This window comes from Canis lupus, chromosome 17, assembly GCF_003254725.2.
Source record: "Canis lupus dingo isolate Sandy chromosome 17, ASM325472v2, whole genome shotgun sequence".
NCBI classification, from domain to species: Eukaryota; Metazoa; Chordata; class Mammalia; order Carnivora; family Canidae; genus Canis; species Canis lupus.
The window spans coordinates 60,388,925-60,415,986 of NC_064259.1; the positions used below are offsets into that span (position 1 = coordinate 60,388,925).

General features: G+C 39.1%; 1 protein-coding gene across 5 annotated transcripts in view; it reads right to left on the minus strand.

The window, feature by feature from the left end:
• The window catches only part of POGZ (pogo transposable element derived with ZNF domain), a 47,813-nt gene that overhangs the window by 5,486 nt on the left and 15,265 nt on the right, over window positions 1–27,062 (minus strand). For 2 of the 5 annotated variants that reach the window (XM_025453005.3, XM_035700956.2), the window contains 12 exons: window positions 25,478–25,602; window positions 24,338–24,496; window positions 17,276–17,451; window positions 16,205–16,313; window positions 13,660–13,950; window positions 13,361–13,579; window positions 10,754–10,860; window positions 9,529–9,866; window positions 9,019–9,173; window positions 3,240–3,340; window positions 2,552–2,698; window positions 18–152 (listed from right to left, as the gene is read on the minus strand). In XM_025453005.3, the coding sequence (XP_025308790.1) occupies window positions 18–152; window positions 2,552–2,698; window positions 3,240–3,340; window positions 9,019–9,173; window positions 9,529–9,866; window positions 10,754–10,860; window positions 13,361–13,579; window positions 13,660–13,950; window positions 16,205–16,313; window positions 17,276–17,451; window positions 24,338–24,496; window positions 25,478–25,601 (2,061 nt within the window). In that variant the 5' untranslated portion in view covers window position 25,602. The remainder of the gene's footprint in view (window positions 1–17; window positions 153–2,551; window positions 2,699–3,239; window positions 3,341–9,018; window positions 9,174–9,528; window positions 9,867–10,753; window positions 10,861–13,360; window positions 13,580–13,659; window positions 13,951–16,204; window positions 16,314–17,275; window positions 17,452–24,337; window positions 24,497–25,477; window positions 25,603–27,062) is intronic. The other 3 variants (XM_025453006.3, XM_025453008.3, XM_025453007.3) reach the window with 3 other exon arrangements.

Genomic DNA, 27,062 nt, shown 5'->3' on the forward strand with positions numbered 1-27,062 from the left:
GTTGACAAGCCCTTCACCTTAGTGCCTGGTTTCAAACCTTCCAGCTGCTTGGGTTTACGGAAGGTTTTGTGGTGCTGAAGCTTGTGTTCAATTTTGTCCTTGGCAAAGAGAAACTGCAGCCGGCATTTGTTGCAGTGATAAACATTCCTCTTCTGAGGAGGGAAAAAGAAAGAGAATCCCTTAAAGGTTCCCAATGTATTTTTGTCCCTGATGAGATGGTAGATTAATGCTAACAATCACTCTTCCCCACCTTTCTATGGATAACTGAACAAGGAAGAAAAAAATACACAACACGACACCAAAACCTACCATTGAGAATCATCACCTCCCATGGTCCCAAAGAAAGGCAGACTCAGCCAGAATGACTAGGTCCTCCAACCATCTCTTCCTGACTTGGTTTAACAATGTGGATTAGTGGCTTCAACTTTATTTAGCCCTACTTTGTCTTTACAATGCAGACAGTGCTACCTACTTCTGGAGATTCTTTTCTCTTATTTTTTTTTTGAACACAGTAAAATGTATTATGTGATTTTTAAAAAATCATACTTTTTATTCCATACTCCTTCATGTTTTAAGTTTGCCTTCAATTCCAACCCTCCATCCCTTTGCACAGAAACAACTTGTTACCAGTTTCTTGGGTATTTTTTCATGGACAATCTATGCGCATAACCATATAACACACACACACAGACACATCTCAAATCACCACCTCCTTGTTTGCCCTTTCTTTTTTTTCTCAACACGAATGACGGTATTTTTCTATCCCTTGCTATCTTTCCATTTAACACATCAATATATATGTAGATATGCACTTGTCCTTGTGAGACACATCTGAAGATTCCGACTGCCTACTACTGAAGTCCTTCAGAAACAGGAACCAGGCCTATGGTTTTCTTCCCAGGATATCAAGGCCCCATTACCTGAGTACAAGGGACAATTTCCATGCTGCTCTTTGGAAATACACATGTGGGGGATTATAGGCAGTCACCTCTGTGCAAATGAGTGTGTGAGCCCAAAGAGGGAGCTCACATATGAGAGTGCAGACATGGGCAAGTATCAAACACAGGTGTACCCAGCTGGTTCTCCATTTTGTGCCTTCCCTAAGTACCTTCACTCTCCACCTCTAGTGGCTCCTTTCTTGAAGGAATTTAAAACAAGACTCTATTTATTCCACTTTAAAAACAAAACACAAAAGCAACAACAAATTCTCTGATACCTCTTCCTCTGGATCTGCTATCCTCAGTCTTCCCCTTCTGAAACTTTTAAAAATAAGTTGTCCCCATTTTCTCACCTCTTCATTCATCCTGCTGAAATCTGACACTCACTCTGCTAACCAACCACATGGTTCCATCAATGCTGCTAAAGGCTGGCCTCTAAGTTTCTATGTTGCTGACATCTTCCTGCAACATTCTGATCACACCCTTTTCTTCAAAACTTTCCTCCCCTCAGCTTCCTTGACATCAAGTCTCTTCTGCTTTTCCTCCTAGGTCTACTATGGCTTTGTAGAGAGAGTCTTCAGAGGTTCATCTTATTCTCAATTGGGGGTGAGGGAACATGGCAACTTCTATGTTTAAAATCACTTGATTCATTTAATAATGATTCCTAAGTATGTATTCCACAACCCAGGCTTTTCTCCTAGGTTTCAGACCTATATATCCAACTATTTGTTTAGTAGACAACTACAGCTGCTGTCCACAGACATTGCTAACTCAGAATATCCAAACGCATAATCCCTACTTCCGCTGTCAACCTTAGCTTCTACAGTGTTTCTATCAGTACATAGTCTTACCATTCATTTTTTCCCAGAACAGAATTTTAAGCACTATTCCTAATTCCTTCCTCACTACCTTCACTGAATCCTTCACTAAATCATAAATACCACTTACTTTCTCAATATCTCTCAACTCTATCTTCTTCATTTCAAAGCCAATAGCTACTACTGTCCCTCACCTAAACCAAAAGAGCCTTTGGCGTGTCCCCCTAACTCTGGTCTTAATCTCTCCTTTCAATTCATTCTCCTAGTGCAGCCAGAGTACTCATAACTTAAACAAATTTGAACCTATCACTCAAGAACTTAAAAAAATTCCCTTTAATGCTTCCCGAATGACCTCCCTTTTCATGCCTTGCAAGATTCTCCACCACCTATTTCCTAACTTCCAACCTCCTCCTATACCCCACACTCCAAACACACTGAACTTCCTTTAATTCTTTGAACCTCCATACTTTCATTCTGTGCTTGGAGGACACTGTTCTTCCACTCCACTTCACTTCCTCATACTTCAGGTGGCTCCCAAAATAGGTACATGCTTTTCTATATCTTATACTTCCCCTAACACAATACTCTCCACGTTCTACTTTACCATTTGTCTTGTATTAACACTAAATTCCTGGCACCTAGCTTAGTGCACGGCACGTAACTGAAATTTGGGAAATTTTTGCAAATACACTTACTGTATCTTCCTACCAAAATTATCTGACTAGCTCAGCCCTGGCCCCAGCATCCACTAAATTAAAAAAAATGAGAATATGGGAATTGCTTGGTGCCTGGTACCTGGTGCCTCATGTAATGCTGCTGGAATGCATTGCCATTTTTGAAGACCTTCAGGCAATAAGGGCAGAGCAGATGCCGAGTATCCTCATGGATCATCCGAAAATGGACATCTACCTCAGAGTAGAGTGAGGAGCGATACTGACAAACCTGAGTCACATAAGAGGGAAAATAAGCTAAGAGTGAACAACTAAGGCCTTAAAAAAAAGAGGCAGTAACAGAAAATGTCAAAATAAGAGGAAAAAAATAAGTTTTCCTAAATGTATAGAAATCAAATTATTATTCTGACTCTGTAATGAAGGGCTGTTTGTGATACATTCAGCTGTGGGTTAAGATTAAAATGGCGGAAGGTCAAGAAAGTCTGAGAACAATCCACTTTGTGACTAAGAGGAGCAAAGCTTTCTTTGTCCATCTCTAGAGGGCAGTTCAGGAGACACACTCCTGTAGTACATGTGTATGTTCTCTGACTAGGTTCCCTGGCTGGGTACATGCACATGTTCCTTTAATGGTTTTCTCTGGCATAGAAAATCCTGAGAATGGACCCTATGTCTATTATTTCTTCTGGATCTCTGCAGTATTCCTAAAATTGAGTGAGAGTATACAGTAGGTATTCAGCAATGTGCATTAGTGGATTTTCTGTATTCAGCCTAAGAGCAAAATGGCTGAAGCTCCCTAGAGAAAAAGGCAATACCTGGCAGACATAAGGCATCTCTCCAGGCTTATGAGTATCCTTCATATGCTGGAGAAATAGTGGCTCACTCTCAAACGCCCACTCACAGATCTTGCACTTGGCTGTAAGAAGAAAAATAATCAATAAATCCAACTGAAAATAAGACCAAAGTCCTGCTGACTCAATCTTGATTTTCCCTGACTTCTCTATTTTTACTTTCAATAGTCAGTACATCATTAAGTCTCTTCTTTCTTTAAAATGGATCTGTCTTGGGGCACCTGGGTGGCTCAGTGGTTGAGCGTCTGCCTTTGGCTTAGGGCGTGGTCCCGGGGTCCTGGGATTGAGTCCCACATCGGGCTCCCTGCAGGGAGACTGCTTCTCCCCCCTTCTGTGTCTCATGAATAAATAAAATCTTTAAAAAATATATAAAGAAATAAAATAAAATGGATCTGTCTTAACATCTGTATTGCTGCTAACAGCAAACCTTACGCCTTGAGCTCAGCCTTCTTACTAAAGCTCCATTTCAGGTTTGAACCGTCTACAAGACATTTTTTTTTTTTTTTTTTTTTTTTACAAGACATTTTAATTGGATATTCTACCACCAACTCTAACTTAATTTAGCCTCCTCCTGATTCCATTGTTTCCCTTCTCACTTCCCCACCCCCTCCTGCACTCAGGCACTATCTCCGAGTCTACACCCCTGTGTTCTGTCACTATTATTTCATAATGTATCTAGCAATGGTCATTTTGCCATTCTCACAGACAAAAACTTAGTAAAAGCCCACATGATTTCCTACTACTAATCAGCTGGCTTCCAATAATACCTCATGTCTCTACAATAAATAAACAGTGTCTATGCTTTACATACGATTGCCAAGTGAATTATTTTAAATTACTACACTGCTTCATTCCTCTGCTCAAGGATAAATAATGATCTTCTATGAATAATTCCACAAACATCTACTAAATGAGTACAAGAATTTGTCCTCAAAGGACTGACAATGGTGACAGAAGTTCTTGCCTTGTTATGAGTTGTTGAGGTAATTAAACTTTGAAACTGGTCATTTTGTCAAGCTTATAAAAGCTGTAATTCTGAGTAATAAAAATTTGAATTGCTAAATATATTTTGAATTAAACAGGCACAGTAAAAAAATAAATAAACAGGCACAGTAATTGTTTTTCTGTCACTGGGATTATTTTCAGGTTTTTGCAAGTATGGAAATTGTAAATTTAAAGCTTTGAGCATTTACTGGACCATGTCCAACCCGTTTCCCCACAAGAGTAAAGTTGAAATGATCCTTTAAAGTGTTAAACAAAAACCAGGGATTCTTGATCTGGGGTCCATGTTCGATGCCTCAGGGAACCTCAGTATCCCCTGAAATTATTTGCAAAAGAATAAAATCTTTATTTTCTGGGAAGAAGTTTCACAAGTTCTGTGTTTATCTCAAAGGGTTATGGGAACCCATTTAGAAGCACTGGCCAGAGATTCATTAGATGCTACAAAGATACAAGTAAATAAAAAATTTTGTCTCAAAGAATGAACAGAAGCTATAAGATATATAAGCTAAATGTTGAAAGAATAGGAGTTTCTCAGACAGAGGGACCAAGAGAACAGTAACAAAGGCACAGAGGTGTGGAAGTACATGACATGTTTGGGAAATAGTGTCAACTAAATGACAATATTTTCTTCTTCTGCCCCTTTGCCTCTTAATTCAATTTGTTTGTCATTTATTGTTTTCTTCTTTTTCTAGAACATCTTTTAAATATAGGTGCTTTCCAACCTTCTGTCCTAAACTTTCTTATTCTGAGTTCTTCCTGGCCAATCTCATTCAACCCTGAAGCTCTTCCTACAACCTATATATCAGCTCTCTTGGTACAGCTGTCATACAACATCAATAATGACAACACTTATTAAAGTAACTTCTAACACATAAACACCATGCTAAGATTTATATATATTATCTCATACCAAGAAAACCAGTGAGCTAGAAACCTAAGCCATCAGTGGATTTAAAACGTATCTAGTAACTATCCCCATCTATTCTAATTCCACACTGCAGCTGGTGTGGAAAAAAATTCAAGAGATGGGATTAACCGATTTTGCAAAGTGGCCACCATAACATGGTCCTTCCTAGCACGATTACCCTCATGTCTTTAACACCTAACACAGTCTTACTTTGAGAATAGGAGTGAACTACTACCGCTTCTGCTTTCTGTTCTCCAAATTATCAAAGAAAGGATAGGGGCACCTGACTGGCTCAGTCAGTTAAGCGTCCAACTCCTGATTTCATCTCAGCTCCAAGAATTGAGCTCTGAGTCAGGTGTCCCATTCAGTGGGGAGTCCGCTTGTCTCATCTCCCTCTGCCTCTCCCCCTGCTCATGCTTGCACCCTCTCTAAAATAAATCTGAAAGAAATGAAAGAAAGAAAGAAAGAAAGAAAGAAAGAAAGAAAGAAAGAAAGAAAGAAAAAAGAGAGAGAAAGAGAAAGAAAGAAAATAGAGGGATCCCTGGGTGGCGCAGCGGTTTGGCGCCTGCCTTTGGCCCAGGGCGCGATCCTGGAGACCCAGGATCGAATCCCACATCAGGCTCCCGGTGCATGGAGCCTGCTTCTCCCTCTGCCTGTGTCTCTGCCTCTCTCTCTCTGTAACTATCATAAATAAATATAAAAAAATTAAAAAAAAAAAAAAAAAAAGAAAGAAAATAGAAAAGAAAGAAAAGAAAAGAAGAAAGGAAGAAAATATACACCTTTCTAAGGCTCAGCCAACCTCATCACTCCATATATTCCAAGACTTTACCAAGCAATTAGTTCGCCCCTTTGATGAGTCATTTTCCACACAGGATCCTCCCCTGACATCTGACCATGGGTAAGAATCCTTCCCTCAAATCTACCCCTTCTTCAGCCTACTGCCCTTAAACAAGTGTGAAGAAAAACATAATGCTATTAAGAGTACACTATTACTGTAATCAAGTGTAATGATCCATTGATGTTTCAGGAAATTTGAAAATGGACTAGGTATTGGATGATATTAAGGATTTATGATTGCTGCTATTAGGTCTTGACAAAGATACTATGGATGTATACAGATAAAGGTCTTGATTTTTAAGAGATACATAATCATTTGAGGGTAAAATGTCATTATGTCTAATTTTAAAACACTTCAGAAAATAAAAGGAAACTTTTTTTTCCCTTCAAAATTAAAAGGAAAGTAACGGGTCCAAAATATTAACATTAAAAAACAAGCTACTTTCATGAAGGATCTGCCATGGGTGCAGGAAAGAGGACTTATACAAAAATCTAAGAATAAAACTGATACATACTAAAGTATAGAAAAGTTATTTACCTTTGAGTTAGCATTTTCTCAGGTTTTTGATCAATATAAATTTTAAAAGTCATGATACTCAAAAATTAAAAGTCAGACATAACAGAGTGGTTAAGTGAAGAGAAAAAGATTGATTAGGTTCTGATTAGGTTTTTTTCCCTCATATGGAAAAACTTATCTTTTCTATGTACAGTCCGTATTTAAATGGAATTAACAAAAGCCTACGCACCAGATTCTGCGTAAAAAATGAGATGTAGGGATCCCTGGGTGGCGCAGCGGTTTAGCGCCTGCCTTTGGCCCAGGGCGCGATCCTGGAGACCCGGGATCGAATCCCATATCGGGCTCCCGGTGCATGGAGCCTGCTTCTCCCTCTGCCTATGTCTCCGCCTCTCTCTCTCTCTCTCTGTGTGACTATCATAAATAAATAAAAGTTAAAAAAAAAAAAAGTTTTAAAAAAAATGAGATGTATTCACTGGGAGGTGTAGACTCTTCATCACTGACAGTGAAGACTTTGGGGCCCTAACAAAGACCAAGTTGGGTACTCTGCCATTAACTGCATAGTGGTTGATTCCAGTATCTATTCTCTTCTATTGCCAAATTAGTAGTCCAAAGTTGTACCATCTCATCAATTTTTAAATCTTGATTACAATAAATAAAATAAATAAATAAATAAATCTTGATTACGTGCTGAAATGATATTTTGGGTTTACTGAGTTAAATTAAATACACTATTAAAATTAATTTCACAGGGGCCTGGCTGGCTCAGTCGGTAAAGCATGTGACTCTTGATTGCAGAATTTTGAGTTCAAGCCCCACACTGGGTATAGAGCTTACTTAAAAACAAAATAACCCCCCAAACCCCAAATTAAATAAAGTTAAAAGAAAAAAAAGGAGGTTGTAAAAAAAAAAGTTAAAAAAATTAATTTCTTTAACTTTTTAAAAATGGCTATTAAAAAATAAAAATTGCATATGTAGCTTACTTACATTATATTTCTATTGACCAACATTAGCCTAAGCCACGAATGGCAGTTCCATTGTCCTTGCCAATATGACCAAGGCCAAGGAAATATAAAGGGAAAGCAATTCTGCTTTCCTGAAACAAATTCAGGAAAAGACATGGGAAGATGAGGTCTATTCCTTGTCTGCACTATTTAATGCCTGAATGTAAGGCCCAAGATTAACACAGCCACCTCACTACAAGCCAGAGACAAGAGAATTGCAGCAGAACACTCAAGTTTTGGGGTTGAAGTTTACTCCACCTCAAGTAGTCTCATTTAAATGATATAATGGATATCCTTACTGTTTAATTCATTTTTAGTCAAAGTTTTTAAAATGCAGCTTCCCATCACCTAAAAAGCTTTTCTTATTACTTTCATCTGTCTAAATCCTTCTTGTATTTAAAGACTCTAAAAGTTTACGACTTTTGGGGAAACCTAGCCTCAAAGATCTTTTCTCTTCTTTAAACTATTTCACCTATCATTGGTATTATACAATGCATAGGCTTATACTTATGTAATTTTTGTCTCTAAAACAACACCAGAAATCCCCTGAAGAACACAAGAGATATTCTAGGAAGACCAGGCTTAAATCCTCACAATGGCACCTCACTACCGTTATATGCTCTGAAGTAAATGATTTAATTTTTGTGAGCCTGTGTTCAGCCTACATTTCCTCAGCTGTTAGATGTACAGTCAAGGTAACACTCCATATCTCAGTTTACAGTTCAGTGAAAGCACTTTTTTTTTTTTTTTTAAAGATTTTATTTATTTATTCATGAGAGACACAGAGAGAATAGCAGGCTCCATGCAGGGAGCCTGATGTGGGACTCGATCCCAGGACTCCAGGATCATACCCTGGGCCGAAGGCAGACGCTCAACCACTGAGCCACCCAGGCATCCCTGAAAGCACTATCTTAATGGTAAAGTACTTTATGATGTTTATACTGTCATCTTTTGTCCTATGTAAAACCTATCAGGATACTAACTAAAGCAGAGGTCCAAATATAGATGGATCTTGGTTAAGGAATCCATTATATTACACTATATACATTACAACACGTTACAGTGGTCCTGAACCAAAGTTCCTAACAATTCTAGCCCTGAATTCAATTCAGGCTTGAAGAGAAGTCTAACTTATAAGAATAAAGGGTGAGTGAACTAAAGAATTGACCAGAAATGTGCAAAGAGGGGTGCCTGGGTGGCTCAGTGGTTGAGCGTTTGCCTTTGGCTCAGGTCGTGATCCCAAGGTCCTGGGATCGAGTCCTGCATCGGGCTTCCCATGGGGAGCCTGCTTCTCCCTCTGCCTGTGTCTCTGCCTCTCTGTGTCTCTCATGAATAAATAAATAAGATCTTAAAAAAAAAATGTACAAAGAGCTTCCTCTATACTGATACCCATATATAAATGATGGATGGGCTCCTCCCCATGCCATTCAATGAACGAAGAGCAAAGTAAACCCCTAGAGTTTAAGTTCCCAAACTTACTCGTTGATTCATAAGGACTATGAACATTTTCCAAGTGGCACTGGAGCTGGAAGGGCGTGGAAAACTGGCGATAACAGTGTTGGCAGATAGTATGACCATCTACCTCACCGTTCTGCTGATCGAGTTCTACATGGTGCTTCATATGGTTCATGAATCTGTAGTACAGCACAAGGAGAAAGTACAGAATCAAAAAAACCAGTAGCCCTAGAATCCCAGAACATACATTGTGTGTCCCACCCCCTTGTTTGGGACAGTCCTTTTCTGAGCTCAGAAAAGGGTTTCTTAAAAGTAGGAGTTCTATGAAGGGATATACTACTTTCCCTTACTCCCCCCAAAGTTATCTCTTCTTATTAACCACAATACTTCCTCCTTCTATAGTACTACTTATTGATTTAATGATAATCCTTAGCTAGACTAGATAAACAGGACTACTGCCCAAATAGAAAAACATATAAAAAATTTTTAGTTTTCTCTTGTCTAGGGTAACCTCTAAGGCTCTTCAACACTTACCGAATGTTGTTTTTTAGCCTTTTGGTACAATGTGGGCATCGGAAAGATGTGGCAACCTTAGGGAAGTTTGTGAGTTGGGCCACTTTGCCACCATCCCGTCCATAGTAGAAGTCATCTACTAGCATGATGAGTTTGGTCTGGACAGCATCACCCACATTTTCATTTGGCTCTGGTACTTTGGTAGGTGGTGACAGAGCAGGAATAGGTGTAGAAGACGGTGTGGAAGCAACAGGAACTGTTTTCTCAGGGGATGGGGGCTTTGCAGCTGATGGGATACTGGGTTCTGAATCCAGAGACTTTCCTTTCTTCTGGTATTCCACCATTTCTGGGCAACAGTACTATAAAGGAAGATCATTCTGGTTATCTGGGGGCTGGGATGTACCAACTCCCCAACCTCATGAACATCTCTCAGGTATGGTTTGGTCCTATGTATTCTCATCCAGGTTTCACCCTTTGGTTTTCTATAGTGTTTCCAGAATTCTGGCTTTTTCTATGGATATATATTTATAGCCATATGCCACTCCAAATCCCATACCTTATATTTCTTCCTCCTGCCTTAGATCCTTCAACCACTTAACTAGCATAACTTGCCTCTGAACTCCCTGGCAGGAAGAAATCCCAACTTTTGCGTCTGAACTAATAAAAAATGAAAAGGCTAGAAATGGGAAATGGTTAATGACTCTTGATTCACACAATGACACAATAAATAGAAAATAAATTGAGGAGTACCTAGGTGGCTCAGTCAGTTAAGCATCTGACTTCCACTCAGGTCATGATTTCAGGGTCCTAGGATCAAGCCCCATGTTGGACTCCCCACTCAGCGAGGAGTCTACTTGTCTCTCTCTCCCTCTGCCCCTACCCTACTCGTGCCCTATCTTACCCTCTCAAATAAATAAAATCTTAAAAAAAAGGAAAAAGAAAATAAACAGAGGTTACCTTCACTTGAGTTCTGATTATCTAGCAAACCTGTCCTGTGTAGTTTTAAAATCAACCACAACCAAGGAATTAAGGTCACATATGTTCCAATCTACTTGAGAGTCTCTAAATGTATCTTTCTACATTCCAAAGTATGAAACTCTTCTAAAACAGGCCAAAAGAGAGCATAACCCTTTAAGAAGCTTCTAAGTCATTTTAGAGCCCCTCCTTCACAACCTCCTAATTCTACAGGAGATATACAAGTAGTAGCCACTGAAGCTGGATCCCCATCACAACTGCTATCACTTACACACATGTGACCTCTCAAAGCTTCAGTAACACGGAACTGAGCATTACACCGAGGACATATTTTCCGTCCACCATCCTGGAGGTCAAACACTGGGATGGAAGACGTCACTGAAAGAAGTTAAGAAGCACTGATAAGACTAATGAGACGATACTGGAAACAGATTACTGGCCCTTTGAAGACAAGTTAAACACTCCCTGAAAGGCATATTAAGGTTGATACGCAAGTATGAGTGATCACTATGAGGACCACTCTTTTTACCATTCTTCTAACTCTAGGACAGGGGTCAGCAAATCACAGCTCATAGACAAAATCTAGCCAGATGCCAACTTTGGTTTGGCCCATGAGCTAGGAATGGATTTTACCTTTTGGTCATTATACAACTTTTTGTTTAATTGCAGGAACACATACATAAAATTTACCTCTTAACTATTTTCATATGTACAGTTAGGTACATTTGCATTATTGTACAAGCATTCTCCAGAACTCTTTTTATCTTATAAAACTGAAACTCTGTACCCATTAAACAATTCCCCCATTCCCTCCTCCTCTTAGTCCTGGCAACCCCCATTCTACTTTCCATTTCTGTAAATTTGATTCCTTTAAGTACCGCATATAAGTGTCAACACAGTATTTGTCCTCCTGTGACTGGCTTAGTTCAATACCTAGCAGAATGTTCTCAAAGTTCATGAATGTAGCAGCATGTCTCAGAATTTCCTTTCTTGAACAATAAGCTACTAATATATGAATCATATTTTGTTCATTTACTCATCAGTTGACACTCACTTGGACTGCTTCCACCTTTTGGCTATGGTGAATACTGCTGCTATGAACATGGGTGTACGAATATCTACTTGAGTACCTGCTTTCAGTTCTTTTGGGCCATACTCCAGAAGTGGAATTCCTGAGTCAGATGGTAATTTTATATTTCACTTTTTGAGAGACCATAATACCAATTTACATTTCCACCAGCAACACACAAGAGTTCCAATATCTATACATCCTCACCAACACTTGCTATTTTGTTTTTTGGGTAAGAACCATCCTAATGGGTGTGAAGTGGTACCTCAACGTGGTTTTGATTTGCACTTCTCTAATCATTAGTGATGGTAAGATGGTAAGCATCTTTTCATGTGCTTAACAGCCATTTGCATAACCTCTTTGGAAAAAAGTTTGGAAAAAAAACTCCTTTGCCTAGTTTTTAATGGAGTTGTTTGCTTTTTTGTTGAGCTGTGCATATATTCCAGATGTAAAAATATTTGCAAATATTTTCTCCCATTTGCTGAGTTGCTTTTTCACTCTGTTCCTAGTGTCGTCTGATTGATACTGTATAAGTTTAAAATCTGATGTAGGGACGCCTGAGTGGCTCAGTGGTTGGGCACCTGCCTACGGCTCAGGGTGTGATCCCGGAGTCCCAGGATCAGTCCCACACTGGGCTCACTGCATGGAGCCTGCTTCTCCCTTCGCCTCTCTCTCTGTCTCTCATGAATAAATAAATAAAATCTTTTTTGAAAAATAAATAAAAATAGGGATCCCTGGGTGGCGCAGCGGTTTGGTGCCTGCCTTTGGCCCAGGGCACGATCCTGGAGACCCGGGATTGAATCCCACATCGGGCTCCCGGCATGGAGCCTGCTTCTCCCTCTGCCTGTCTTTCTCTCCCTCTCTCTGTGACTATCATAAATAAATTAAATAAATAAATAAATAAATAAATAAATAAATAAATAAAAAAATAAAAATCTGTTGTGGTCTCACTTATCTATTATTATTACATCTACTATCATATTTTTCTTTTGTTGCCCATGCTTTTGGTGTCAGATATAAGAAATCATTGCCAAATCCAATGTCATGAAGCTTTCTCCCTATGTTTTCTTCTTTTATAGTTTTAGCTCTTATGTTTAGGTCTTTGGTTCACTGAGTTAATTTTTACAGATGGTTTGGGTTCAACTTCATTGGATGTGGATGTCTACTTTTCCAATATCCTTTGTTAAATGTTTTCACATTTTAAAATAGTTGAAATGAAAGCAAAAGAAGATATTCTGACACATGAAAATTACATAAAATTAAGAGTCCGTAAAAAAAAAAAAAAAAAAGAGTCCGTAAACAGCTTTAGTGATCATGCTCATTTGTTTGTATACTGTCTGTGGCTGCTTTTGCATCACCATGGCAGAGCTGCGTAGTTGTGGCAGAGACCATATTTAGTGCATAAAGCCTAAAATACCATCTGGTCCTTTAAAGAAAATGTTTGCTGACCTCTGCTCTAGGCCATTGTAAACCCTTATGCTCATATCCTGTCTACACCTGAAAACCCTTCTACCAAATCCAACTTTAAAACCTTGTGCAAAAATCCACCTCCTCCATGAAACTTTTTTTTTTTTAAGTATCCCACACATCTCTGATCAACTGGTCCATTTCACTCAACTCCACAGCACAAGAAACAGAATTATTACACTTTTCACAGTGGCTATCCCCTTTTCTACACTAAACTTTCTTGTGAGAACAGACTGTGGCAACTATATTTTTTAAGTCTCTATTTCCAAGTATAAAGTTCTGATATAACAAGTACTTTGTCAGTGTTTCTAAATGGCTGGATGCTCTTTTAGATTACTGTACCTTTCATTGAAGACTCAGGTCCGCTGGTTCTCTGGGAGCCGTGGGCAGAGCTGTTGTTGGAAACCACCACTGGCCCAGGACTCTGGCCCAGGGAAGGGATGGTATTAAGGGTATTCACCAGTTTGGCTACTTCATTGCTATTTTCACCTGTAACCCCAGGTCGCTTCACAGTGACAAAGCTGGCAATGCTCACTGCAGGTGGAGAGGGGAAAGAGGGAGCTATGTTGGCCGAGTGATAATTATCTGTCCTCCACCCACTGCCCCACCCAGCACTGCCGTCTCCACTTCCCAGTGCTCACCTAGCTTGGGGTTGGGGGTCTGGCTGGACTGGCTGGGAGGCGGAGCAGCCAGCTGCCCCAGTGAGGTCGGCTGTGTGGCAGTGGGAGTAGTGGAGGTGCTGGGTGTGGACTTGGTCTGCTGGGACTGGGACTGCGGGACAGTGCTTCGAATGGTCAGAGTAGCTGGGATGACGGTGGTGAAGGTGTTAGTGGTGGGCCGCACAGGCATGGTGGAGCCTGGCCTCACTGGGGTCATCTGAGAGAACACCTGTGGGACTCCAACTGTCGGCTTAACGAACTGGGTACCTGGGGCTTCAGAAGAGAAACAAAGAAAAGTACCAAAGCTTGGTCAGTGAGCTCACCTCTAATACATTCTACCTGTCTTTACTGAAAATACTGCAATAAGAAAAGATTAGTTCCCCAAAGTGTTTGGTGGCCATCAGAAGTTAACGAGAATAGCACAGACTCTGATATCTAAGACAACATATATCCGAATTGATAAAAGCACTTATCCTAAGGAATGAGCCCTATTAAACTGAAGAAAGAAGATTCCTATCAACTCCTCCCCAAACACCTTACCATACTGCCTTTTCGATCCCAAGAATACAATCAGGAGTAGCTTGACCTCAATACTGGAAGGGCATGAATGAGTACAGAATAGGAGGCCAAAGGGCAGATGTGGTACTAAAAAAAAAGCAGCATTTCTTTTCTTAGGATACTAAAGTAGTCTTCCATCCTTTTAAGATGAACTCAAACAGAAGACTGTCTATGCCATTCTACCAGGATGTCCCAGAGGTGAATCTCCTGGCTCAGTTGTAGACAATTTCACTGACAAATATAGAAATATCAGAACTAGGTAAGTCCATGAGACTGAAGGTCAAAAACATTGTGTGGGCTCTAAGAACAACAGCAATTTAGGAAGATAAGTTTATGGAGGTACCCTTAGAATAACTAAATTAAGATATTTTTTGGCCTGAATTGTAGTAAACTTACAGATACTAAGTAAAGAACTGTGGGGAGAAAATTACAAGATTTAAAAAAACAGGGATCCCTGGGTGGCGCAGCGGTTTGGAGCCTGCCTTTGGCCCAGGGCGTGATCCTGAAGACCCAGGATCGAATCCCACGTCGGGCTCCCGGTGCATGGAGCCTGCTTCTCCCTCTGCCTGTGTCTCTGCCTCTCTCTCTCTCTCTCTCTCTCTCTCTCTCTGTGACTATCATAAATAAATAAAAATTAAAAAAAAATCATAAAAAAAAAAGATTTAAAAAAATAATTTTCAATTTAGTTTCTTAAAAAAAAAAAACAGGGATCCCTGGGTGGCGCAGCGGTTTGGCGCCTGCCTTTGGCCCAGGGCGCGATCCTGGAGACCCGGGATCGAATCCCACATCGGGCTCCCTGCATGGAGCCCGCTTCTCCCTCTGCCTGTGTCTCTGCCTCTCTCTCTCTCTCTCTCTGTGACTATCATGAATAAATAAATAAAATCTTAAAAAAAAAAAAAAAAACTAATCATTGGCAAATTTATCATCAAAGGGTAAGTCTTTTAATTTATATCCAAAATCTATGCTGTAAAATTAAAGAAAAATACATTTTTTGTATTTTTGAGCCATCGGGTAGCTCAGCGGTTTAGCCCCTGCCTTTGTCCAGGGCTGGATCCTAGAGTCCTGGGATCAAGTCCCACATCAGGCTCCCTGCATGGAGCCTGCTTCTCCCTCTGCCTCTCTCTCTCTCTCATGAATGAATAAATAAAATCTTTAAAATAAATAAATAAATAAAGCAAAATAAATTTTATAATCCCACAGTGTAAGTGAGCAGACATAAGAAATAAGGAATTTGGGAGTTTGCATTAATATTCCTTCAGGATAACAAACTTAATAGTGGACTAAAACACCAGAAGCATGGGATCCCTGGGTGGCGCAGCGGTTTGGTGCCTGCCTTTGGCCCAGGGCGCGATCCTGGAGACCCGGGATCGAATCCACATCGGGCTTCCGGTGCATGGAGCCTGCTTCTCCCTCTGCCTGTGTCTCTGCCTCTCTCTCTTTCTCTCTCTGTGACTATCATAAATAAATAAAAAAATTAAAAAAAAAAAAAAAAAAAAAAAAAAAAAAACACCAGAAGCAGAAAAATGACTATATAAACCCTGTTTGAAGGGTGGTAAAAAGTTAAAAATAAATAAAACCACCACCCTGGCCAAAGGTTAGAAACAGTTTTTTTTTTAAATTGGGCTTAAAGGGATCCCTGGGTGGCACAGCGGTTTGGCGCCTGCCTTTGGCCCAGGGCGCGATCCTGGAGACCCGGGATCGAATCCCACATCGGGCCCCCTGTGCATGGAGCCTGCTTCTCCCTCTGCCTATGTCTCTGCCTCTCTCTATTTCTCTCTCTGTGACTATCATAAATAAATAAAAATTTAAAAAAATAAATAAATAAATAAATTGGGCTTAAATCAATATGATTTTTACATTTTTAGATTTTTCTTAAACACACTTTTTAAATGGCCAAGAATATTTTGAGACATGAAAAACAAATCTTCTAGATGCCAGTTTATTTTGAATGGTAGACATTTTTCCTTACCTGGGACTAGTGTTATTGGTCTAACCGTTTGGCCTTGTTGTACGTTCAGCACAATCCCAACCTGATTCATTGCATTTTGTACAGGCCGGACATTTCTTACAGGAAATCCCTGCATTAAAAAGCAAAATGATCTTTAACATGGAGGTCAGTTAACACTAGCAGAGATTGCAATTAGAACTACATCCAAAAAAACTCACACTCTTACCTAGTGGTTCTTTTTTTAGAGATAGATTTCTCCATCTCAGTCATTTAAAAGCTCTAAGAATTTCGGCAAACTTTTGAGTGACAAAATATCAAAACTGAAGAATAAGCTTTAGTACATATGAACAAAAATGTAAACCTACTCCATCTTAAAAGAACCTCAGCTTAAAAAATACCTCATCCACAAACTGGCCCCAAACAGATAAAAGCATAGAAGGCGGGGCGGGGGGGGGGGGGTGGTGGTGGACACTAAGAGTATTCACTGGAATGATTCGACACAAAACAATTGTTAAGAAATTGTTCCCAAAGTCCACTTCAAAGGCCATAAACCTCTGGCAAATTTTTAGGAGAAGAGTTTTATAACTCAGGAAGCCACAGGCTGAGAAGCACTTGCCTTTATGTTCCATATTCGGCATTAGGCTTTCAACTTCCATTCACTTTACATGTCAAATAAGTCATCTTCCTCCTCCTCTTCCAAAGTTCTCCCCACACTTTACCAATTTCACACACAGATTTCAAGAGTCAACTAAATCATCCCATTTTAAGAAAAACAGCCCAAGCAAAGGGCAGAAAGTGTTAATGGCCAAATGTTAAGGCTTCCTAATTTAAGCTTTCCCACTAATTTCTGTCCAGATCTCAAATTACTTAATAGCCCTTTAAAGACAGGAAGAGGAAATTACCCAGCTGTGTTATGTTGGGCTTTCTATAAAAGTTGGTATCAAATTATATACAGCAAATAAGAAAGCCAGGTCAAAAGACAGGACTTAGAACCATTTCTAATGATGCTAATGACTCTAAGTTAGAGCCTCCAAAAGTTCACAGTATTTCTCTCCTTCCCTACCCAACCCCAGAATTCAGAGTCCTACTCACCTGTGTAGTGATGAATATTGGTTGTGATGCCACAGGAGAACTAGTCACATGATTGGCATTCTGCATGACCTGGACAGGCCTCAACACTGGTTGAGTAACCATTGTGCCCAAACCTGGGGTTGGATTCTGGGTTAGGATGAGCGGCTGTCCACCTTGTTGGACCAAAGAATTGCCGGCTGAAGGGTAAAAGGAAGAAAGAAAAAAAAATTAAGAGAAAACAAACCCCCATTTTATAAGAAACGTTATGGTTTCAGATAAGAAATGGTGTCTCAGATATAAAAATATCCAAGACTGTCACACTCACCTCAGCTTTATCGTCACCAAACTCACCAAAAATTTAAGCTTCACCCAAATTGACAACTAACAGAAAAACTGTAGATAGGGGAGGTTCACTAACATCTCCCCCATATATTAATCTTAATTAGCGATGTCTTAATGTAGTAAGGTTTTTATAGAACTACCATTTTGACTCTGACAATATTAATATATGGTTTGACATAATCTTTCCACGCCAAATTAGCAAAAAAAAGTAACATTTCTTTTTCCACATTTTAACTAGATAAAACTTATTTTGTCAGAATGTAATCTGTTAGCTAATCCACTTTAATCTTTTCAAAAGAGGCATATTCAATGACAAACATTAATTCAGCAAGTACACAGAATCTAAAGAATGGTACCTCTGCCTAGTGAGGCAAAGCTCAGAAATCCAACAGATTCTCTAAACTGCTGCTTTTTATAGGTATGGTAACATGGAGATTCACAGGCTATCTTTTCTCCTTTTTGATATCAGAACTGATAAAGAAAAGACTTGGTCAAAAACTAACCAATATCCAGTAAAAAATGGTATGACTTCAGAAGACAATGGCTCATTCATATATAAATATTAATAAATCGGCTATTGTTGAACCATTTTAGGTTCTTTTCATTGTGAGAAAAGTAATTTTATTTTATTTATTTATTTATTTTTAATTTACTTATGATAGTCACAGAGAGAGAGAGAGAGAGAGAGGCAGAGACATAGGCAGAGGGAGAAGCAGGCTCCATGCACCGGAAGCCCGATGTGGGATTCGATCCCGGGTCTCCAGGATCGCGCCCTGGGCCAAAGGCAGGCGCCAAACCGCTGCGCCACCCAGGGATCCCGAGAAAAGTAATTTTATAAATGTTTTAAAGTCTATTTACATTTGGCTAAAAAAGTTAAAAATACCAAGTTTCCTAATCTACAGAGAATACTCTAAGACTAGACAGAAAACTTGAGCGTCAATATACTTAAATCAGAGATTCAAGTAAGATACTGCCTCAACTTTTTACTTCCAATAGCCAGAATGGGATGGGTTCCTATGAACTGTATGTCCTACTTTGACAGATGGAGTCACTGCAGTTAGCTACAAAGCTAGACCACTAGAGTCGGTATATAGGTGGCTATTAATGAGCCAACAATGGTTTGTCCCACTTTTTTATAGAAATTGAGTGCCCATCAGTGGACTAGACCTCAGTTAAGAGGCCAGCTGACCAGCTGACAGATAAAAAATTCCAAATTCAATCTATGCTAATTATACTGGCAATTTACTATGTTAAATGTTCTATTATGGAGAAGTTCAAATACACATAAAAATAGCACACCATAATGAAACCCCACATACCCATCATCCAGCTTCAACAATTATTAACTATGGCCAATTTTGTTTTTTTTCTGTACCACCCACCCACATTCTATGAATCTTTTAATAACCCCAATGAATTCTAATAATTCTAATAAAAATTTTAAAAAATTTTTATTTACTTATTTCATGAGAGACACAGAGAGAGGCAGAGACACCAGGCAAAGGGAAAGGGAGAAGCAGGCTCCCCTCAGGAAGCCTGATGTGGGGCTCAATCCCTGAACTCCAGGATCACGCCCTGAGCCGTAGGCAGAGCTCAACTGCTGAGCCATCCAGGCGTCCCTCTAATAAATTATTTTAAATGATTTCTACATTCTTATTAAATCTTTCCTTAAAGAAATTCTGACAATTCATGGGTTTTACAAAGTTCTCTTTCCAGGGGATGAAAGAGGCTATCAAAATCCTTAGGCTTAAAAGCCTATAAAAGAATTAACCAACCAGTCCCAGACTCAAAGAGTGCACTCAAATAAACTAGGTACCACAGCCATAAACCGTGGCTCCCCATTAATGGTTCCCAATTAAATAAGGGGAAGAGATTCAGCAGTTTCTCTCACAATATGTTCTGTTTTACAAATCTGAAGGTCTTGATGTATTCTTTTACTCTGCCAGGTTTACTCACATAGCCTTAAAACCCAGAGATAAGAGGGCTAAATGGAGTCAAAATGAGCTGAACAGGAGTTGAAAAACATAACTTATCGAGTAAGAAGTCTATAACATTAAATTCATTCATAGCTCAGAATTAAGCAGTAGTTTGTTTTACTACATAATAATCAAACCAAATGTATCATCAGTCAGAACTATATAAGTAATTTCTAAATGCTAGTAGATACTGAAGAACAACAAAAAGAATTGTAAAAGCATTCCAAAATTTTATTCCTAACACTTTCTTTAAAAAAGAGCTTTACTGAGGTATCATCTGCATACCATACACATTACTCATCTAAGGTATACAATTTGGAGGTTTTTAATATAGTCACAAGGTTTGTGCAACTATCAGTTCTATTTAATTCCAGAACATGTCCATCATTCCCAAGAAGAAATCTTACACCAAGTAGCAGTTATTCCCCATTCTCTTCTCCCCTAGCCCTGGCAACCAAAAATCTATTTTCTGTCACTAGAGATTTGCCTATTTTGGACATTTTATATAAGTGGAGTCATACTATATGTTGCCTTTGTGCCTGACTTTTAACACTATGTTTTCTTTTTTTCTTTTCTTTTTTTAATTTTTATTTATTTCTTCATGAGAGACACACAGAGAGAGAGAATGAGAGAGAGAGGCAGAGGGAGAAACAGGCTCCATGCAGGGAGCCCGACGTGGGACTTGATCCTGGGTCTCCAGGATCATGCCCTGGGCTGAAGGCGGCGCTAAACCGCTGAGCCACCCAGGCTACCCAACACTATGTTTTCAAGGTTATTAATATTATATCATATTATCAGTATTTCCTTCCTTTTTATGGGCTAATAATATTCCATCATGCAGTATCACCTTTTGTTTATCCATTCAATAGCTTAGGTTATATTATAGATTTCCATTTTGGGGCTATAATGAATAATGCTATGAACATTTGAGCAGGACATTTTGTGTGAACAGTTTCCATGTTTTAAGTATATAGCTAGGAGAACTGCTGCATCATGATAACTATGTTTTGAGAAACTGTCAAACTATTTTCTAAAGTAGCCACACCATTTTTACATTCTCACCAGCAATATATGAGAGTCCCAATTTCTCCACATTCTCATCAGCACTTATTATTTGTCCATCTTTTTGACTACAGCCATCCTAGTGGGTATGAAGTAGTACCTCATTGTGCTTATGATGTTCATTTCCTTAATGATTAATGATGTTTAGAATCTTTTCATGTGCTTACAGGCCATTTATTCTCTTTGGAGAAATGTCTCTGTAGATCTTTTGCCTATTTAAGAAACTAGATGGTCTTTTTGTTATTTTTTTTATAATTAATTTATTTATTTTAGAGAGGGAGAGAATCCTGAAGCAGACTCCCTGCTGAACACGGAGTCTGATGCTCAAACCCAGGACTGAGATCATGATGTGAACTGATACCAAGAGTTGGCCACTTAACTGACTGTACCACCCATATGCCCTGAAGATGAAACATTTTATTAATTTTTTTATTTTTATTTTTTTTAAAGATTTATTTATTTATTCATGAGAGACACTGAGAGCAAGAGGCAGAGACACAGGCAGAGGGAGAAGCAGGCTCCATGCAGGGAGCCCGATGTGGGACTTGATCCTGGAAGTCCGGGATCACCATCTGAGCCACCCAGGTGTCCCCAGATGAAACATTTTAAATTCACTCTATTCTGAAGTCTCGGGATCCCTGGGTGGCGCAGCGGTTTAGCGCCTGCCTTTGGCCCAGGGCGCGATCCTGGAGACCCGGGATTGAATCCCACGTCGGGCTCCCGGTGCATGGAGCCTGTTTCTCCCTCTCCCTGTGTCTCTGCCTCTCTCTCTCTCTCTCTCTCTCTCTATCATAAATAAATAAAAATTTACAAAAAAAAAAAATTTATTCTGAAGTCTCATCCTTAAACCTATATTGGTATTTCAAGAATATAAGATAAAAAAATGTTATAGAATTGTCTGTTTTGTGCAAAAAGGGAGGTGGCTTGACAAATTGGATCTATTAATGCATGCTTATCTATGCATAAAAATTTTTTGGAAGGATACACATGACACATGTAACTGCCATTATCAGTCTATACTCATTTTTTTTTCCATTAGCATGGGTTAACATTTTGAATACTAGAAGTATCTGACATAAATAAAATCAATTTATATATGTGTATTTTTTAAAACTTTGTATACAGCTCTAGGTGGGCTCAGAAATCAAGGGTCCATTCAAGGAACCAAGAAGACTAGGTCATGTCAGCATGTCTTGGAATATCCCAGGATCAAAGAAAAATTTAGCTATATGGTTGCTAACAGCACTCTGACAGATTCTTTTAAAAGAAATACACAGGGGTTCCTGGGTGGCTCAGTCCGTGAAGTGCCTGACTTCACCTCAGGTCATGGTCTCTGGGTCCTTGGATCATTCCCCATATCAGGCATCAGGCTCCTCACTTTAGCAGGGAGTCTGCTTGTCCCTCTCTCCTCTTCCTTTGCCCCTCCCCTTGCTCATGTTCTCTATCTCTCTCAAATAAATACAATCTTAAAATATATATATATATAAGAAAGCATTATAATACAGCACAAAGGATATAAACTTTGAAATCTAGACAATTCAAATCCAGTTTAGTCACTTACCAACTATTTGACCTTAAGCACATTATTTAGACTCTAAGACTTGGTTTCCACATCTGTAAAATGAGAGAATCCTCTGGATAGTGGTTCCTCATCTTTATATATATATATGGGCCCCTATTTATAAGTTTAAAAAAAAAATCTAAGGATGTTTCATGTGATAAAAATCATTATTGTCAGTAACCAAAAACTGAAATAATACCTACAGAAATTAGATTTAAGTTCAATAGTACGTGAGGTCAGTAGCAATATGGGGAAACAGCTATTGGTGGGCATTTACTCAGAACAATCTATTAAGACAATTTGACACTGTCTATCCAATTTTAAATGTCTGACCTAAACAATCTCATTTTCTATTGAAGATATGCTTACACAGTGGGCACAGATGTAATGCCTGAGCATGTTCACCAAACACTGTAATCACAAAAAATAGGGACTATAAGAAATATCTAACAATAGAGGAGTAAACGGTTACAGCCAAAAATAAGACCACCATATGCACTTCTAATAGAAATATAAACTGATGTAATATTTCTAGATTGTCAACCCAGGAAAAATATCAAAATCCTAAAAACTGTGATGACCTTTGATCCAGCAATTTAAAATTTATAAATATATTCTTAGAACTAAGTATGTGACAAAAGATACAGAAATGCTCACAACAGATCTTTAAAGTAGCAGCATAGATATAAAGCAGCCTTTATACCTATTGTTAATAACAGTTAACCAAACAACAAGAAATACAGTTGACCCTGAACAACTCAGGTTTTAACTGCACAGGTCCACCTGTACATGGATCTTTTTTCAATAAACATAGTACAGTACTGTGTTATTTCACTTTTCATGATTTTCTAAATAATATTTTTCTATAGCTGACTTTATTGTAAGAATACAGTATAATACACATTACATCTAAAATATGCGCTAATCAACTGTTATCAACAGAAGTCTATCTGTAGTTAAGTTTCTGGGGAGTCAAGTCATATGTAGATTTTCAAATGTGCAGCTAGTTAGCACCCCTGACCCTCATGCTGTTGAAGGGTCAACTGTGCAGTTATTCATCAACAATGTTACAGACATACATTTGTTAAACTGAGAACATATTCATTACATATTTTTTTTTTTTTTTAAAGATTTTATTTATTTATTCATGATAGTCACAGAGAGAGAGAGAGGCAGAGACACAGGCAGAGGGAGAAGCAGGCTCCATGCACCGGGAGCCCGATGTGGGATTCGATCCCGGGTCTCCAGGATCGCGCCCTGGGCCAAAGGCAGGCGCCAAACCGCTGCGCCACCCAGGGATCCCTATTCATTACATATTAAGGGGAAAAAGGAGACAGAGTAGTATAGAGTCTGTATGATCCATTTTTGTAAAAAAGTATATCATTATTTATAGCATGCAGAAGTATATCAAAGTACATATATATACAAAATAAAAGTTACCAATAGTTATCTCCAGGTAGCAAGATTACAATTAAATTTTTTCCTTCCTTTTTATTAGTTTACTTTTTCTATAATACACATTATTCTCATTAATAAAGCTATTTTATTTTTAAAAAATAATTAAAAGTCCTTTGCAGCAATGCAATGATTCTACAAAGTGCTTATTCCAGTGATGAATCTCAGACCGAACTTGCCAATAAATAGAAACCAATACTGTATAGCTTCTCTGGTCAATAAATACACTAAAAACACTACTCTTTCACCATTTCCTTCAAATAGACAACAACCCTATCCTATTTTCCATACCCAGGAACCAATAACCAAATGAATCTGCCAGAAAAAATTCAGAACAAAGCTGCCCTGGGAGAATTCTTAGCAAACTAATAGGGCTCTTCTACTTTAAAAAAAATAACAATCAAACAAACAAAACCCCAGATCTCTTTAATAGTTAGGAATTTGGGGTTTACATTGTCTCTCCTACTGCTACCCTGGGACTTGAAACACCAGAATCAATTCAGCACTGACTCAGAAGGAACAGCACCGCTCCTGAACCACTTCTATATCACAGAATCATTACTAAATTCACTCCAACTAGTAGAACCACATCAGCACCTAAAACTAAACCAGTACACCTGTTCCTAAGACCTCTTTAATTCTCTCACCCTCTGGCCCAGGAAGAGTTTCCCAGATAATCCCACTTACCATTGTTGTTGGCAATTAGTGTGACAAGAGTCTTCTTTGTACTGTCGCTGTTCTGTGCCCCGCTGCTACTAACGGTGGTGGATGTAGAGAGGTGCCCAGCAACAGAAGCATGGGCAGCGATGGGCACTGGAGCCGAGACTGGCTGCTGGCTCACAGAAACTGTGGGGAAGGGGAGGCACAGTCACTCGGAGACAGGGACAGATGACACTAAAGGATACTGTTCTAATCCCTTTTCATCTTGTTGTGGGGGTCTCTATAACCAAAAAGTTTCCTGCTTTCTTTGCAAATACAACTGTGCATCTGATTTCTCCTCCTACTTGTCCCTCACTCCACCAATTAGACACAATAACTCCTTCATCTCACATTGCCTGGTTAATTTAGATCACAAGCTCACTGAACCAGTATTTTAAGGTTTTGCTTATAAAACACAAGCAAACCTCTAGGACTCAGAGGTTTATTATCACCACTATTGGTATTCATAACCATGCATACATAGTAAGATGTCCACAAGATCCTGAAACTGTGTCCTGTTTCAGCCTAAACCAATGCCATCTTCAGGTCTCAAGGCAGGGAAGATAAAAATGAGAGCAACGGATACAATTTAGGGGGGGAAAGAACTAACACCCAACTTTCTGAATTCAGGACAATCTAGAATTTGACCTTGCAACATCACCTTTTTGAAAGAGCAGCTAACAAGCCTAAGTTTGTAAACTTTCCATGAAGGCAGACACAAAGCAAATTCTGCTCACTAACAAAGGAAATCAAGGTCAAGTAAAACAAACAAAGAAGAAAAAAATTACTATGGGATCCTGTTTTTGACTGGGTACATAAATAAACACTGATACACACCACTACTTTGCATTTTCATTCATTCCTTATTTGGTAAGAGGATTGCTAAATATTTGATAAGCATTGGTTAATTCAATTCAACTCTCAAGGTTTTAAATGAATTAACTATAGTGTTTCTAGCTTCATGTAGGCATTTTTACAGACTAGAGCACTGGAAAAAAAAAAAGCACCAGTGCCACAATGAGGCATCCCTGGATTCTTAAAGTCCTTCCCACACCTCACACTTTAACAAAAACGCCATTCAATTGAACCAAATTTAAGTAATAATCTAAGATCAAGAGTTTTTGTTACCTGTAGTAGTTTTATCCACTGAATTATAATCTTCAACGACAGAATCCTCAATGACATCACTGATTTTCTGCCATGGCTCCAGCTCCTCCTCCTCACATTCCATAAAGAGGTCGGTGTCCGCCATGCTATAAGGAAAAAAGACAAAATTAAGATACTGACCTCAGAATAAGAGAAATATTTTATACAAAAAATGGAATCATATTCTTGAATTTATCAGTTAACCCATCCCTTGTACTCCCTCTACCATTTCCCCTAACCTCCCCTTCCCAACATTTAGAAGGATCCAAAATTATTTTTATTCTTGGAAAAAAAAAAAACTATTATGAAAAAGCCCACAGCAAATTATTCCATAATTAGTAGGAGTATAAAAGTTCAATCTGTAACACCTAGGGCTGTGATTAGGGTGAGGCAGATCATGCAAGAGCAGGGTCTTCAATTAAAATGTATGTTTTGGGGTTCCTGATCTCAGGGGTTGTAAGTTTGAGTCCCGTTCTGGGTATAGAGATGACTTAGAAAGAAAATCTTTAAGAAGGAAGGAAGGAAGGAAGGAAGGAAGGAAGGAAGGAAGGAAGGAAGGAAGGAAGGAAGGAAGGAAGGAAGGAAGGAAGGGTCACAGTCTAGTCACAGTTTATAAACTTAAGCTTGTTAGCTGCTCTTTTGAAAAGGTAATGCTGCAATCAAATTCTGGATTGCCTGAATTCAGAAAGTGGGTGGTAGTTCTTTTCCCCTCTAAATTGTAAACTTTTACCTCACCATGATTTTGGAGTCAGCCTTTAATTTGAAAGCACTTGCCTAAACTATTTGCTTCTTATAAATATAAAGCCCACAGCTTTGCAACACAAAGAGATATTGCTTGCTATTCTGTCCCTCCAGTACTAGTAGACTAAAGGTCAATTTCTTTCTTGTTTTGTTTTGTTTGTTTTTTTTTTAATTCATCAGAGACACACAAAGAGGCAGAGACACAGGCAGAGGGAGAAGCAGGCTCCTCCCAAGGAGCCCAATGTGGGACTCAATCCTGGGACTGGTAACACGCCCTGAGCCAAAGGCAGACATTCAACCACTGAGCCACTCAGGTGTTCCTAAAGGTCAATTTCTTTGTCTTGGAATTGTAGAAGCATTACTGCTCAATGTTCATATAATTATTTATTTATTCATGAGAGAGAGAGAGAGGGAAAGGGAGAGGCAGAGGCAGAGACATAGGCAGGGGGAGAAGCAGGCTCCCTGAATGGAGCCCAATGCAGGACCAATCCCAGATCCCCGGATCACGCTCTGCAGTAAAGGAAGAAGCTCAACCACTGAGCCACCCAGGCATCCTGCTCAATGTTCAAACAAAGCCTTTAATGCAAAGTTTCTCACAGTGCCCTTAGTATCTCAGAACTTTTTTTTTTTTTACCAAACTCCTAAGCCAAAAACAAAACCACCAACCTAAAACTAAAGAGTCTAAGTATAAGTAGCTGGATCCAACTTGACAGGATTTGTTCTGAAGATGCCCAACAGATGGCGTTGTTCCCTTGAAAATTTAAACTATCTGGTCAATGCCCTGGGTGAGTTAGCTATAGCCAAGTGCCCAGTTTCAATAGGTAAA